The sequence below is a fragment of the Emys orbicularis genome, chromosome 20 (genome assembly GCF_028017835.1).
Source record: "Emys orbicularis isolate rEmyOrb1 chromosome 20, rEmyOrb1.hap1, whole genome shotgun sequence".
Lineage (NCBI taxonomy): Eukaryota > Metazoa > Chordata > Testudines > Emydidae > Emys > Emys orbicularis.
In genome coordinates, this window is record NC_088702.1 from 1,825,001 (window position 1) to 1,840,193 (window position 15,193).

At 57.3% G+C, this 15,193-nt stretch overlaps 3 protein-coding genes across 3 annotated transcripts; all 3 read left to right on the forward strand.

Annotated features, from left to right (window-relative positions):
- The first annotated feature begins 715 nt into the window (after positions 1 to 715).
- Positions 716 to 2,691, forward strand: LOC135892186 (protein S100-A2-like). Its single transcript, XM_065419898.1, has 2 exons — positions 716 to 862; positions 2,527 to 2,691. Exons 1-2 carry the CDS (start codon positions 716 to 718, stop codon positions 2,689 to 2,691), a joined length of 312 nt encoding a protein of 103 aa, XP_065275970.1.
- A 1,614-nt stretch (positions 2,692 to 4,305) lies between these two features.
- Positions 4,306 to 7,374, forward strand: LOC135892185 (protein S100-A4-like). Its single transcript, XM_065419897.1, has 3 exons — positions 4,306 to 4,356; positions 5,989 to 6,147; positions 7,041 to 7,374. The coding sequence occupies exons 2-3, from the start codon at positions 6,007 to 6,009 to the stop codon at positions 7,203 to 7,205; spliced, it is 306 nt and encodes a 101-aa protein (XP_065275969.1). The 5' UTR covers positions 4,306 to 4,356; positions 5,989 to 6,006; the 3' UTR covers positions 7,206 to 7,374.
- Positions 7,375 to 12,240: 4,866 nt separating this feature from the next.
- On the forward strand, positions 12,241 to 14,382 carry LOC135892184 (protein S100-A5-like). The gene is made up of 3 exons (XM_065419896.1): positions 12,241 to 12,338; positions 13,467 to 13,623; positions 14,239 to 14,382. The coding sequence occupies exons 1-3, from the start codon at positions 12,241 to 12,243 to the stop codon at positions 14,380 to 14,382; spliced, it is 399 nt and encodes a 132-aa protein (XP_065275968.1).
- The last annotated feature ends 811 nt before the right edge of the window (positions 14,383 to 15,193 follow it).

The window sequence follows — 15,193 nt, forward strand, 5'->3', positions numbered from 1 at the left end:
GGGCAGGGGGTTGGGGTGCAGGAGGGGGTGAGGGCTCCAGCTGGGGGTGCAGGCTCTGGGGTGGGGCCATGGATGAGGGGTTTGGGGTGCAGGAGGGGGCTCCAGGTTTGGGGGGGCTCAGGGCTGGGGCAGGGGGTTGGGGCACGGGCTTACCTCCAGCGGCTCCCGGTTAGTGGTGCAGCAGGGGGTAAGGCAGGGTTTCTGCCTGTTCTGACTCCGCGCTGCGCCTTCGAAGCGGCCAGCAGGCCCGGCTCCTAGGCGGAGGCATGGCAGGCAGCTCCGCACGCTGCTCTCGCCCGCAGGCACCGCCCCTGCAGCTCCCATTGGCCATGATTCCTGGCCAATGGGAGTGCGGAGCTGGTGCTCGGGGCGGGGGCAGCGCGTGGAGCCCTGTGGCCTCCCCGCCTAGGAGCCGGGCCTGCTGGCCGCTCCCGGGGCGCAGTGCGGAGCCAGGACAGGTAGGGACTAGCCTGCCTGAGCTCCACAGCACCGCCGACCGGACTTTTAACGGTGCTGACCGGAACCGCCAGGGTCCCTTTTCCACCGGGTGTTCCACTCGAAAACTGGACACCTGGCCACCTTCAGCTCCCCGGGTCGGTTCCTCTACACGCCCCACCCAAAGGGCCCCCCATGTTCTCTGTCTCCCCAGTGGGGGCGTGGCCTCTGCTAACCCACCTGCTCTGCTTCTGCCTTTCAGCCCCACCGGGCGTGAGCCATGGCAGCGCCGCAGACCCTGCAGCAGGCGCTGGCCGTGCTGGTTTGCACTTTCCAGCGCTATTCCAAACCGGAAGGCGACAGATTCACGCTCAGCAGAGGGGAGCTGAAGGAGCTGCTGGAGAAGGAGCTGCCCAGCTTGGGAGACGTGAGTAAGCGTGCGGAGGTAGAGGGTGCCGAGGCAGGCTGGAACGGAGCCGTTGGGATGAGACGAGAGCAGTCTCCACCCCGAACTGGTTACAAACTGTGAATGACAATAATTCCCAGCACCTAGCGGCCTCAGCTACACAGACCCAGCAGGAGAGACAGTCCTGGAGCTCACAGTCTAATAGACCCAGGGTGGGAGGGGAAACAGGCATGGAGAGGGGAAGTGAGGTGACCAAGGTCACCCAGCAAGTCAGTGCCAGAGCCGGGAAAGAGCCTAGTTCTCTAGCTAGAGCCCTATCCACTAGGCCATGCTGCCTCTTGACGTTTTTATTTGTTTTCAACGTATCTTTCCTTGTCACATGGACAAATCCCCACCAGCTCCATCTGAGCCCCAGGTCTCTGGGACCAAAGCCGGGACTCTCTGCCACTTGAGCGAGAAGAGTAGCCCTGGTAGCAGATGACAGTAGTAGGCTGTTATCCTCTATGAGGACCAGCCTCTGGAATGGGACATGACGATTTACACCTGCTCTCCTGGGTTCTGGCTTGGACTGGAAGCAGACCCCGTGCGTTGCCGTACAAATGCTGCCCAGCAACCATGCGCTGGTGCTGGGCTGTCACCAGGGGTTACACCAGCTCTGAGGCTAGTTTGGTCCGATTTCAATGTCTTATGAGCCAAGTTTGCAGGACGTGATCAGCCCCTTCATAATGTGGCTGGGCCTGTGAAAACCGGGGTGGTGGTGGGGGACCAGCATTTCATCACAGGGCAGAGGAATGATATCTGCCTCTGACAGCGACCAGGGAAAGGTGTCGAACTTCTGCAACCCGCTCGGGACGGACATTTCTTCCTCAGTTCATTATTACATAGGTTCCGGTAGCACCGAGCGGCCCCACGAGTGATCCAGGCCCATTGAACCAGCGCTGTACAAATGCATCGGGAGAGACAGTTCCTGTCCCGAAGAGCTTACAACCTAAATAGATTTCAGAGTAGCAGCCGTGTTAGTCTGTATCCGCAAAAAGAACAGGAGTACTTGTGGCACCTTAGAGACTAACAGATTTATTTGAGCATAAGCTTTCGTGGGCTACAACCCACTTCTTCGGATGCATAGAATGGAACACACAGAAAGAAGATATTTATACATACAGAGAACATGAAAAGGTGGGAGTAGGCAGACCAACTGTAAGAGGCCAATCAATTGAGATGAGCTATCATCAGCAGGAGAAAGAAAAAAACCTTTGAAGTGATAATCGAGATGACCCATAGAAGGTGTGAGGAGAACTTAACATGGGGAAATAGATTCAATTAGTGTAATGACCCAACCATTCCCAGTCTCTGTTTAAACCTAAGTTAATGGTATCTAATTTGCATATTAATTCAAGTTCAGGAGTCTCTCTTTGGAGTCTGTTTTTGAAGTTTTTTTGTGGCAAAATTGCCTAACTAGACTAATTATTGGTCCCTTATTACCCCATGGGAGTAAAGCTCGGAGCGGTTTGCCCAGAGTCCGTCACAGAATTCGTGGCAAAGACAGGACTTGAAGGCGGGTCTCCTGAACCGTAGCCTACTGTTCTAACCACTAGGCGATCTGTCCCGTCTGGCCGTCACCGAGTTTGAAAGACTCCTAAGGGGGTTTCTCTTGCCCTGTTACTCATCTTCACTCTTGCCCCCAGGTCCAAGTGAAGGAAGGCGCCTTTGAGGAACTGCTGAGCATCCTGGATGCTAACAGAGATGGGGAAGTTGACTTCCAGGAGTACATTCGCTTCGTGGCGGTGGCGTGCACCTTATGCCATGAGTTTTTCTTGGACTCCCCTGTCGTTCTGCCACGCGGACAATAAACCCACCCAGCTGGCTTTGTACAGGGCATGAATACAAAGCAGGAGAGCAAACTTATAGGTCTGGCAGCAACCGTGCCGCTACCTGGGAACCTCACACTGGGAAAGGTCATGGTGTGTCAAGGATTGAACTTGCGTCTACCTGACCCAAATACACAGAGCCACTCCCTTGAGCTAAAGGAGACTTTCCCTCGCCGAGCAGCAGTAGAGCATTGTTTCTCAATCCTGGAGAGGAGGGTCATGAAAGGCAACCAGGGGTTCGTGAGGCATTGAAAAATGTATTAGTCTACAGCAAAGCAAATCTCCTTTCCCCACTCCCAGCACGGCCCGGTCCATCCAGGTGAAGTGTGCTCTGTCAACCTCTCAATACACAGCCACACAAATCAGTTATATTGGCTTCATTGATACATTGTTGTACTCTTGCTTTCATAGTTAATGTGTTGTGTGTTGTGGAGGGGGGTGTCACATACATTTGTGACTGAATGAGAGCCTGAAAATGTTGAGCAACGCTGCAGTACAGGGTTCATGACACATGGTTGAACTGAGCTGATTGCATCCAGCAGAGGGCAGCAGCACTCCAACCCACATGCCAGTTCATGACAAGAAATTCCCAAACAGGATTAAGTTACACAACCCTGAATTCCACCGCACAGTCCTTGCAGTTATGAAATATGAATAATTTGCATCTCATTTTAGTTAAATAATATCATGAGCAGGGCGCTGGAGATGCACCAGTGTTTCCAATCCTGGAGGTATTTTTGCCATATTTGCCCTGTTCAGAATTGACTGCCATGAGCGTGGAACGAGTCCAGAGCTAACTGCTTAGTCAGGACCAATTCCTTCCACTGCAGCAGGGTGAGACGGCTCTGGGGTTTCTCTCCTGATTGTGGGTTTTCTTCGCTTGTCCTGTCAGATTGGCTGGTTTGAAATATTAATAAAGACTTCGTATGACCCTGGGCGCGGTGACCGTTCAGTACGTGGTGGACCAGGTCCCCCCAGAATGAACACGTGAACGCAGGCAGTGTGGAAAATGGCTCCTCCCTGGAGACGAGGGGGACGACAAGACAGACCTGGCGTGCCGGGTGCTGTGACCCTAGGGTGAAGGAGGCCTATATAAATGCTTAGGCAGCGAGCTGGCAGGTGCATTTCGCTCGAAGCTGCAAAGTCACGCAGGTCTCTGACATCTCCGTCACCACGCAGAGCCGGAGTGTGGGAAGGGCTTTGAAGATGCTATTCTCCTCAATTCCCCCATGCACCCTTTGTCCAGCCCTACTGATTTTCCATCCCATCTAGGCAACCCTTCCCCCCTACTGCCTCTCCCTAGCTAAGGCCTGGAATCAGGATTTCATGGCCTGTGTGGCTGGCGGCTCCCCTCCCCTCCCGCCTTCCTCTCGCCTAACCAAGGATGAAAGTCCCTCCTTGCCAAACAGCTGGAAAGCATCATCAAAGGGCGGGGGTATGTGTGTATGTGATGGCCCAGGGGTACTCGTGTTCTCCCGCCAGCTGTCTGCAAAGAGACTCGCACTTTCATTGGCCTCTTTTTAATTCTAACCCCCCCAAGTGGGTGTCCCTCAAAGCTCTTGCTAGGGCTATAAATACTAAGCCCTGTTACTCAGCCTCCACTCCGGCTCTGCCTTCCCTCGCTCGGCTTCCTGTTTGGTTGCCTGGGTAAGTTTGTTTTCTTCTAAGATGTTTTGGCGGCTACTTTTATTCTTCGATGCCAGCAGTTTGCATTTCGGGTCTGCCTCGAGGCACCGCGTTTGGGGGGGCAGGGGGCTCCCCTGGGCAATCACCGGGGGTCTGGCTTTGAGGGCAGCAGAGCCAACGGTTTCTGTGAGTCAGCAGGGAAAGCCAGTCACGGCAGCCGGGGGGAGGGCGCGGGGGGGGGGAGGGCGGCCAGAGTGCCGGGGGGAGGGCGGCGAGCCCGGCTGTGGCCCCACTCTCCCCGGCGGCCCGAGCGCCGCGCCGCCCCCCTGCAGGTGCCGCCCCAAGCACCAGCTTGGTTGCCTGGTGCCTGGAGCCGGCCCTGTCTGCAGCTGCCGAGCAGTCGGACTTTATTTCAGAGGCTGCTTTTTGCATCTGGCTGCTTGTGCTGCTCTCTTCTGCTGCAGATGTGGGGCGGCCGAGCCCCTCCAGACACAGCTCTATGCGGGCCAGTAACCGTCCCCTTCACTCCAGGCAGGAGCCAGGACTCAGTTCTTGCAGCTGAACTCAGCCAATGCACATGGTGCGGCTGGAGAGTCCCTTCTTCAATGGGGCTTTTCTCCTCCATCCCCTGCTGCCACCCCTCTGTCCCCAAGTTTTTCCCCTCCTCGCCTCGGGGCTGGTATTCGGCAGCAGTGCCAGAAGCCAACGCCCCGCCTGGGCTGGCAGTAGGACAGCAGTGGAGGCAGGAGGCAGCGGAAGGCAGGAAGGAGTGACACATCAGTGTGCCCTGCCCATGGGGCACATCACCGGGCAGGCAGGGCCTGACGCAGGACAGAGCCTGCTCTGGGGCAGACCCTGGGACAGTTGGTGGAGTCACCCTGGATTGAGCCCAGTGCGACGGAGATCAGGAGCTGCCCCTCCGAGTGGCTGACCCGCTCCTGAGTTAGTTCTAGCCCATGGTCCGAAGGAGGGCGTGACTCTCTGCTGGGACCAGTGGGACATTGCGCTGGGCCGCTAACGGAGGCAGATGGCACCCGCGTGGACGTATAATTAGCCACGTTTCAGCACCTTTGTGGGCTGAGCTCAGGTCACCGCATGGGCTGGTGATGTTTAAGCGATCACAGAATTGCAGGACTGGAAGGGACCTCGAGAGGTCGTCTAGTCCCGTCCCCTGCACTCATGGCAGGACTAAGTATTTTCTAGACCATCCCTGACAGGTGCTTGTCTGTGAGGCATACTGCTCGTAGCGTGCAGGAAGAGGGTTATCGTTAATACGGGGCTTCTGAAGGTCTGATTGGCCATAAACACCTCTCGGCCAGGCCGAAGTCCTACACGGTGCCCCAAGTCATTGGAAAGACAAGGCCCTAGCTGTGCGACGGGGTAACAGATCCCCGTGTCTAGCTACCTTGGCTTTCTGCACCCCATTACCACCGGCTCCCAGTTATGAAAACAGAAGCCCCTCGCCCCATTGTCTGGCTTGGGGTCTCTTTCCTCCCTGGCAATGCACAGGTAAACCCACGCAGGCCGTGCTAAGCTCACAGAGCAGAGCTCATGCCGTCCTACACGGTAACTTCTTTGCCCTGGCCAGGCCGGTTCGTGCTCCCCAGTGGGGTGGACCCCCCCTCTAACAAGCATCCCTTGTCTCCCTGTCAGATTTGCTAGCGGTGCACGATGGCTCGGCCCCTGGAGCGAGCTCTGGACACGATGGTCTCCACGTTCCACAAGTACTCTGGGAAGGAAGGCGATAAATTCAAGCTCAACAAGGCTGAGCTCAAGGACCTGGTCACGAAGGAGCTGCCGAGCTACATCAGCGTAAGGGCAACGGAGGCTCGGCTGGGAGGCTGGGCCCATCTCCGCTGGGCTGAGCCGCAAGCTGGGAATCCGGTCGGGGCGCGTTAGTGACAGTAACCTGTGGTGGGATGGGACCAGCCTGGGCCAGGCTCCTGACACATGTCACAAGCGCCAGCCAGGCGAATAGGCGGCTAGCGATGTTCACGGGACACAGCAGATAGACCGGGGGAGTCAGTCGGTGCTCTGTTCTCTGCCAGTTCTGGCCCACTGCTGTGGCCTGGGGTGTGTGCTACCGTATCTCTCAGATACGCTGGGAAAACGGAGGCCCTGATCCTGCCATTGGGCCCATGTGGGTGGCTCCTTGTGGGAGGCACTGATCACAGTGCGGCCTAGCAGACGGAGCACTGGAGTGAGACTCAGGAGACCTGTTGGAGATTGTGGGCGTGTCATTTCACCTGTCTTTGCCTCAGTTTCCCTGTCTGTAGAATGGGGCTAAAGATACCGACCTCCTTGGCACAGCGCTCAGAGAGCTGGGGATTGTTACTGGGGTGCGGCAGGGTCCTTCCCACACAGATGGGGTTGGTATTAAAGGTCCCCTGGCACCTGCCCCAAGGACCAGGGTGTTAGCTGGCTGGGCCATTGAGGTTAATTTGGGCATTTATGTTCTGCCTCTTTAAATACGCTTCCTAGTTTTGGCTGGATGTGGGATTCTCTGCGTCCCAAGCTACTCAGTGTGCGATGCACCGTGAGAAGCTGCTGATGCCGAGAGGTGGCGGGAGGCTGCTCCAGGCAGTGGGAGCTGCAGAGGAGGAGGCTGTTGTGATGGGTCAGAGGAGTTGTCCGCCCGGGTACCAGCTCAGGAACCAAACTCTTTAACGCAAAACTCGCTTTTTATCTTCCCCTCCCCGTGGCAGAAACAAACCGATGAAGCCAGCTTCCAAAGGCTCATGAACAACCTGGATAGCAACCGGGACAAGGAAGTGGATTTCCAGGAGTACGCGACCTTCCTGGCCTGCGTCGCCATGATGTGCAATGAGGACTTCCAGGACTGCCCTGACAAGATGCCCCGGAAGATGTGACGCCCGGCCCTGGAGGCAGCGGGGAACAGACACCCAGAAACTCAGCTCCGGGGGCAATATCTGGGGTGTATCCCTGCCGTGCCCTGCTGACAGCGCCCTGCTTATTGTCCGTCACCCATAGCCCCTGCATTATGAGGCTGTTGTTCTTTCAATAAAGGTTGCTTTAAAGAAGGTCCCTGGTGTATTTTGCAAACAGATTTTTTTTCTTGGCGCCCAGATACCATGCTGATGGGCAGATTCTTTATTGTCCAGGGTCACAGGCGTGGACAAAAATAGAACCGTGACTGATCCTCGCCCTCTGAGTCTGGTCTGGTCTGATGTATAACAATGACAACCCCATATATTTCCCCTCCCCTCTGTTGCTTTGCCTGCTGAGTTAACAGCAGAAAGAGCTAACGGTCCTAGAGCCTGGGGCACATAGAGGATAACAACCTACTACTGCTACCAGCTAAGAGAATTACTCCTTTAGCCCGTGTGGTAGGGGTCTCTGCTAAAGGTCTGGGGTTAAAACCTCATTTTTCAGGAATATTTGGTGTGGGGGTTTAAATTTGGGGTGTGAGCCGAAGCTCACTGCCATCCATGGGCCTCTCCCCCCAGATCAGGCCCTCAGTGACCTTACGGCATGTGGAATAAACAGCGGCAACCCAGGCCCTGAAACCTCGAGAAGGTGCAGACAACCCCAGTGGCCGGTGGGTAGCCAGGCAGAGCTGCCCCTGGGGCTGATGGGAGCGCCGCCTGAGTAAGGACCTCAGAGTTTGGCCATGCTGAGTGAACAGCAAACGGGCAGGGATGGGCCGAGCTGGGGCGGGCTCGGCTGGGATAAAACAGAATTTGCTGCATTTTCAGTGGGTTGCAATAGTGCTGAGCACGCGGCATTCCCCAGTGCTGGCTCTTGTGCAATGTGAGGCCAGCTGTTCTCGGAGCACCCCGAGCCACATCGGCTTCAAAGGCTGGAGCAGCAGCCCAGGGTGCCCGGGGGAGAAGGGGGCGGGCAGGAAGTGGAAACCGATGACCGTCAGCTGAAGCCAGTTAAGATCCCAGACCCATGCCCCGAACATCCGCCCCTCCTGGCACAGGCCGTCTTGCTCCAGGAGCCGGGGCAGCCAGCCTGGTGGGACAGGCCGACCCGCCTCAGCACCCAGGGTTCTGGGGGGAGGGAGAAGCGCTTGCAGCGCGGCCAAGCCGGGGCTTTAAAAGTCATGAGATTTCTTTTTACAAATAAATGCAGGACTCTTTATTTGTCTTCTGGTCTCAGAGACGCTAGCAGCCATGCTTCCAGCTGGTCTCTGCAGCCAGGCGGGCTAGACACCTGATTGTGCTGTAGGTGGAAGCTGGGATTCGCAGGTGATCACATGATTCCAGCAGCTCATGGCTTTAAGAAACCCTGCCCCAAATCACAAGACTCCTGGTCAGGTTGCAGGAGCTGGCAACGCGGCGCGGACGTGTCCTGCCTGAGCCAGGCGGCAGGGACAGACGCCCATCGTGATTACTGTGCATTTGCAATGCACGCCAAGCACAAAGGCTTGGTTATTCTATCCAGAGCTATCCGCCCACCTCCCAGATCACATGACACCCTTTGAGTCCTGTCGCAGTCAGGACAGGCTGGGGGCCCCCCCGCCCCCTCCGTTACACACCCAGGGCGGGCTCACCATTGTCCTGTGCCTCCTGCCGTCATTTGCACCAGTGCTCACAAGTGGGTGTGCAAGTCACCGTGCCGACCTGGCAGTCTCACGCCCACTGCTGCAAACGACGGCAGCTGCAGGACAGCAGTGAACCAGACCCTGAGGGTCTGTCTTCACGGCAGAGTTACCCCAAGCTCTCACCCTCGCCCCTCATTTCCGTGGTGCTTGCAATCTGGGCTAGCTGGCTAGCTGAGTCCAAGCCCAGGCTCTCCTTCCACTCGGGGTGGCAACTGCAGGTTAAGCCACTGGCCTGCTGATAGTCCTCCAATACCTTCCCACAAGCCCCCCTGTCCTGCGCCCAGTAGGACAGACAACTTCTCCCACAATCCCTTGGGAAAGGATCAGAGCGGCTCCACTTAGCACGGGATGCGGCCCCCGAGGTCCCGGCCGGGCTGGCGGCACCCGCAGGAGAGCGCAGCCCCAGTGAGGACACGGCCGCTGGGGCAGGGCCTGGCACCAAGGCGTCTCACCCCCGGGTGCTGATCACCCGGGCTGGCTCTGCGACAGAGCCTGAGCGTGGCAGGAGCAGAGAGAGGACACGGGAACCGTGAGCGACGGAACGGCCTTTAGTAGGTCTTCCCCATGCAATACGTCTTGCTCCTCCCTAGCGATCGGACGACCACGAATTCTTTGAGCTCGACTCTGCACTGAGCCCCTGCCCCCCAAATCTGTTATTGCCCCCCCTTATTTCCTCCCTTAACCTTCCAATTCTCTCTCTGCTCTTCCCTTCTTGCCACGGCCCTTTGCATCCTCCAGCTACCTTCATCGCTGGAGCTCGTCCCAAACTTGCTCCCAGCCTCCGGCTGCTAAGCGACAGGTCCCCCGCCCGCCTGTGCATCCTGCTCACCAGGAAATCCCCTGTCACCACAGGTGCAGGTGCCAGGCAGCAGCTGCTGCCGAGGAAGTGGGCGATAGTGCCCTTGTTGTTTCCTTTAGCCCTAGGCCCAGCCTGTGCCCATATAAACGGGCAGCTCCACGCCTGGGCCTGGGAGGGATTGTCCCCCCAAGCACTGTTAGCGAGAGGCGTCGCCCGAGTCGCTGCACACCAGGGACTGCTTCTGCTGAGTGAATCTGGAGTCACTCCTTTGGCTTCAGTGGAGCCACTCTGGATTGACACTGGTGTAACTGAGAACGGGACAAGTCAGAGGCTCACCTGGGCAGCGGGTGTGGGGTCTGCCCATCTGACCCGCATGCCTGGGCCATCACAAGAGCAGGTGCAGGAGAATTCAGATCTGAGTTCAAGCAACATCTGGAGAGCAATGGGCAGGGAGGTAGGTTGCAACCAGGATCCTGGCAACAAGATCAGCTTTCCATTGGTCCTCTCGCGTGCTAGAAACCAGGGCTCCCTCGGGGAGCTCAGAGCATATAAAAGGGAGCTGCCTACCCTGCTCCGGACTCGCTGCTTTTCCCTTTGCTCTCGTCTTGGTAAGTTGGTTTTGTTTTATAACATTGGCTGTTGTGGCCTTTAAAAAACTGACTCTCCAGAGTGCCGCCTCGGTGGGTTCTCTCTCCCTCCCCTCGCCAGATGTGCCACACCCTTGGCAGCGGGCCCAGGCTTAGCAGATCCTCTCCGCAGCTGCGCACACCCCTCCCTGGCACACAGCGTTAGAAGGCCCTCTCGCCAGAGGTGCATGCCCCTTTCCAGATGTGCAAACCCCTCCCTGGCACACAGCGTTAGAAGGCCCTCTCGCCAGAGGTGCATGCCCCTTTCCAGATGTGCACACCCTCCCTTGCAGGCACAGTGCTGGGGGATCCCTGCCACAGCTGTGCAGACCTCTCTCCAGATGTGCATCCTCCCCCCCGTTATTCACAGTGCCAGGGGGCTGCCTCCCTCCAGCTGTGGCAGTCACTCTCCAGGAGGCGCGGGCTGAGCTGCAGGGGAGCTGGCTCTGAGATGCTTCTGGGCGTTGGCACAGTCTCCTTGGCGCAGTTCTCCCCTGGCTGGCTGCTTAGACATCGCCTGATCTCACCTGCTTTCTGGCTGGTGCAGGCACAGCTCCGGCTCCTGAGCTGGGAGATAACGGTGCCACGCCGATTACGTCACTAACATCTGGGGGTCCCAGGGAAGGTGGCTTGGCTCCCTCCTTTGCACGCTCCGTAACAGCACTGGCCTCACCCGGCGGTGCCCTGCTGGCTCCAGTCCTGGCACCCTGGATCCAGTGGCCCCTTTGGACTCTCTCCCTCCCAACCAGCTCTAAGGGAAGCTACTTTTCCAAGAGGAACCAGGATTTTTTAAACTCGTCGTGGGAATGTTGGCTTGAGATTCCCAGGGGGAATTCCTGGCCTGCTACAGCAGCAGTTTTTCTGTTTGCCTGGATGCTCTGTGGCTCATTTTCCAGAGGCCGGGTTGGCACTGAAGGCTGGGGGCATGGTGGCATTTCCCCCCCTTCTGGGAGATTCCTGCCTTGTTAACTCATCCTGAGCTTGGCTGCTTCCCCCCTGCTGCTGCCCTTAGTTCCCTCTGTCCTGGAGAGATTTGCAACATCTGAGTTGGTGGGATTTTCATTGGAAGGGGACGGGGACCGAGAGAGTTAGGAACCCAGATCTGATTGGAAAACAACAAAATTCGATACCGAATTCCCTTAAATGCCTTTGAAATTCCCAGCCAGTAAGACCCACCTGCTCTGATTGCTCGGGTGAGTCAACAGAACAGCTCTGCATCTCTGGGCAGGGCTTAGCCCCAAGATGCCCGGCCGCACCCTCCCTGTGGCTAACTGCTATTGCTGGTATTTACTCACTTTACAGCTTAATGGATTTGCAATGCTCTGAGGCACTAAGCCCTGTATTTTATAGCTCCTGACTTCCTATGAGCCAGCACCGTGATAAGGGAAATGGATAAGCCAGCATGAGCAACTGCCCTGGGGCCCAGGACAGGACCTTCCTCATAATCCTCGCTCTTAATTATTAACCATCCGTCTGCCAGGCAGCTTCCCATTTTCTTGTTACGGTAGCACTTAGAAGCCCTGCTCCAAACAGCCTCCAGTCTGAATAGACAAGACAGGCAAAGGATGGGCAATTAACAGAGACCCAGAGAGATGAGGGGATGTGCCCAGGGTCATGCAGGGAGGCAGTGACAGAGCGGGGGATTGAAGCTGGTGTACCTGGGCCCGAGGCCAATGCCGTAACCAGTGAGCTAGCCGAGAAGCAGGCCACGGCAAGGCGTGGACAGCGCCACCTGCACAGCTAAGCGCCATCCCCCGGGGGATAGGAATGAGGTGCCCACGTTTCCCATCTGTCACGGCTGTATCCAGCAGGTCTGGGCTCTGTCCATGGCAGCACAGGCAGCCGGCAGCCCCGGAAGGGACCGGATGCAACCGGCTTAACCACCTCGCGGCCGCTTCCTCTAATGCAGCATGTGGTTGGCCACCCGGGCTCCACTTCACCCTGGCTCCCCATGCCATGAATCAGAGCTCCTTCCGGAGCCCGCTTGCAGCTCACACGCTCTACCCAAGTACTGGGCACAGCCAGGCAGACGCTGCAAGTGCTGGGCAGAAAGGAGGAGGCGTGATGACAGGAGAGGACACCGTGGTGGTGTAGCCACGTCCGTCCCGGGGTATTAGTGAGGTCCCAGCTTCTTGTCTCTCTCACCAACAAATGTTGGTCCAAGAAAAGATATTCTCCCTCCCCGCCCCAGCTTGTCTCTTGAATAGGACAATGTGGCATTTTACTGCTTCTTCTTAGCGTATGTGCAACATGCCGCAGGTGGCCAGTGACCTGGATTCATCACCAAATTTGGTCCGATTGGATCATTAGCATCCCTGGCTTGGGCTGGGTACTGACAGGGAGTGCGACGTGAATGCTGATCCGTGCCCCCAGGCGCTCTCTAAGGGACCCTCCCTTCCAGGGGCTGGGTGCACAGGTCCAGGTGTGCACATCTGGCTGGATGCACAGGGCCAGGTGTGCACATCTGGCTGGATGCACAAGGCTAGGCGTGCACATCTGGCTGGTTGGGGGTACGTGGGGTTACATTCCTGAGCCAGCATCTGCGACTTTGGGGTGTGTGTGAGAATTCTCTACGGAGACCCAAAGCCTGGTCCGTTAGCAATAATCATCTCATCTCCCAGCGTAACAGGCGCGGGTGCCTGGTAACTAACATTAGCCACAGAGCACTTGAAACATGCAAAGTGATGGAGAAGCGTTGTTACTGCTCTGGACTCTGCATTCACCTTCAGCCCAACAGCATCGGAGGAAGGGTGGGCTCGTGGTCAAGGCGCTGGGCTGGGACACGGGAGAAGGGTTTGATTCCCGGCTCTGCCGCATGTGACCTGGGGCAAACCACTGACTGGGCCTCCGTCACCCACCTGTGACATGGGCTGGGGTCTGTTTAGACCCAGTGCCCAGGGCCCCGAGCTTGGTGGGTCCTACCCAGAAGAAGAAGCGATTGGTCGGAGAGCACTTCGAAACTGGAAAGTGCTGTGTGGAAAGCGAAGTATTAATGTGGCAGGGCTGGTCTCTTCACTCCCCCTCTGCCCCACCACAGCCTGTCTGCGCCTTGCTCACTGGGGCTTGTGTGCACAGTTCTTCCCGTGGCGGCCCCGTTTCGCCGCGAGACCGTGCCAGGCCCTGCTCTCTCTTTCAGACCAATGTGGACGAGCGCCATGGAAACGCCTCTGGAAAAGGCCTTGGCAACCCTGGTCTGCACCTTCCACAAGTACTCGGGGAAGGAAGGCGACAAGATGACCCTGAGCAAGGGGGAACTGAAGGAGCTGGTGAAGAATGAGCTGGGCCTGGGGGAGGTGAGTGCTTCGGAAACATTATTGGGGGGGGGGTGAAAAATGAGGAATTTTGGGGATCAAAATGAGCATTTTGGTTCGGATCAAACTCTCCTGGGTTTCTCCCCAAACGGATCAGATTTGAGATTTTTGCAGAACTGAAAACTGAATAAAATTTGGGTTTTTTTTCCGTCCAAAACATGAAAAAAAAAAATCCACAGGAAATGTAGGGGGAAAATACAAACATTTTTCAAAGTCCCCCCCCCAGTTTTTTGGCCCAACCAATGGATCAGTTTGATCTTGTGAACTCAGACACGCAGCTCCCCCGTCCCTGTCCTTGGGGGACGGATGCCTTCCCCAGGGCTGGATCTGGCCTGGTAGCTTTGCCCACTGTGCTCATTTCAGGCCTGGGGATTGTTTTCTTCCCAAGGAAGCTTTGCTTCCATTTCGCAGCTGCCCGGCGGGGAGGGAAAGTAACGGTAACGTCTCCTCCCTGTTCTGCGGCCTGGTTAGCAGCAGCCCAGGAGCGACACTCCTGCATCCTTAACGAGCCAGATTACAATACAGGGAAAGGAAAACCAGCACCTAGGACCAGATCGGCTCCCTGCAGGTTTGATCTTCTCCCGCCCTTTCCTGCAGAGAATGAAGGAAGGCGGCATTGAGCAGCTCATGAAAAGCCTAGACCGGAACAGCGACCAGGAAATCGACTTCAAGGAATACTCGGTTTTCCTGTCCACCTTGTGTATGGCCTACAACGACTTCTTCCGGGGACAGAGCAAGTAGCTGGGGGGAAGGGGGGACTGAGACCGGGACCCAGAGCCCCTGACTCTGGATACTGTCCGGCTGCTTTCAATAAAAAGCATTCTGTCCACCGTTCTCCCAGTGTTATGTGTTTCCTTCCATCCACCCTGCTGTGCCGTCTAGCCAGGCTAGAAGATCTCTTTTCTCTTCGCCTGTCTGTCCATGCATTCCCCATGCCCCTCTATCGAGCCATCTCGCCTGCAAACTCTTCGGGGGCAGGGGCTGTCTCTGCAGGCCCAGAGCCTCGTTATTTAGGTGCCTGACTCCCAGTGGGTCCCTTTGAGGATGTGGGTGGGGCCCTGATCTCAGTCATGGCCCCAAGGGCACCTGGAACTGTAATAACAACACACCCTGGGCCTTGGCTGCTTTCCAGGCTCCCGGGAGGGAGCTGGGCTGGGAGATGACTGTCCTGCGGCTGGATGGGCGGCGCTCTGGGGTTAGTGGGGGGGTCTGTGTGTCTGGGGGAATTCCCACCACTCTTCATCGGGGTCCTGTGGGTCACTGAGGGCAGCCCCCCGGCACTATCCTGCCTCGCTGGTGCCCCTGGTTCCTTGCCCCGGGGGGAATCTGCCGGCATTGCTGATGGCACCTTGCCTTCCCCACTCCACCCGGGCACGGCCTGCTGCAGCAAAACGGGGCTAAGCTGGGTGAGGCTGGGAACAGGGAGGGGGCCCCGGGCATGTACAGGGCAGGGCATATTGGGGGCAGCCACATGAGTGGGCGGGACTAGGGGGCAGAGGGGCGTGGCCTCCCCAAGCCACACCCAGCCCCCCCTCCCCTGGGCAGTGGGCAG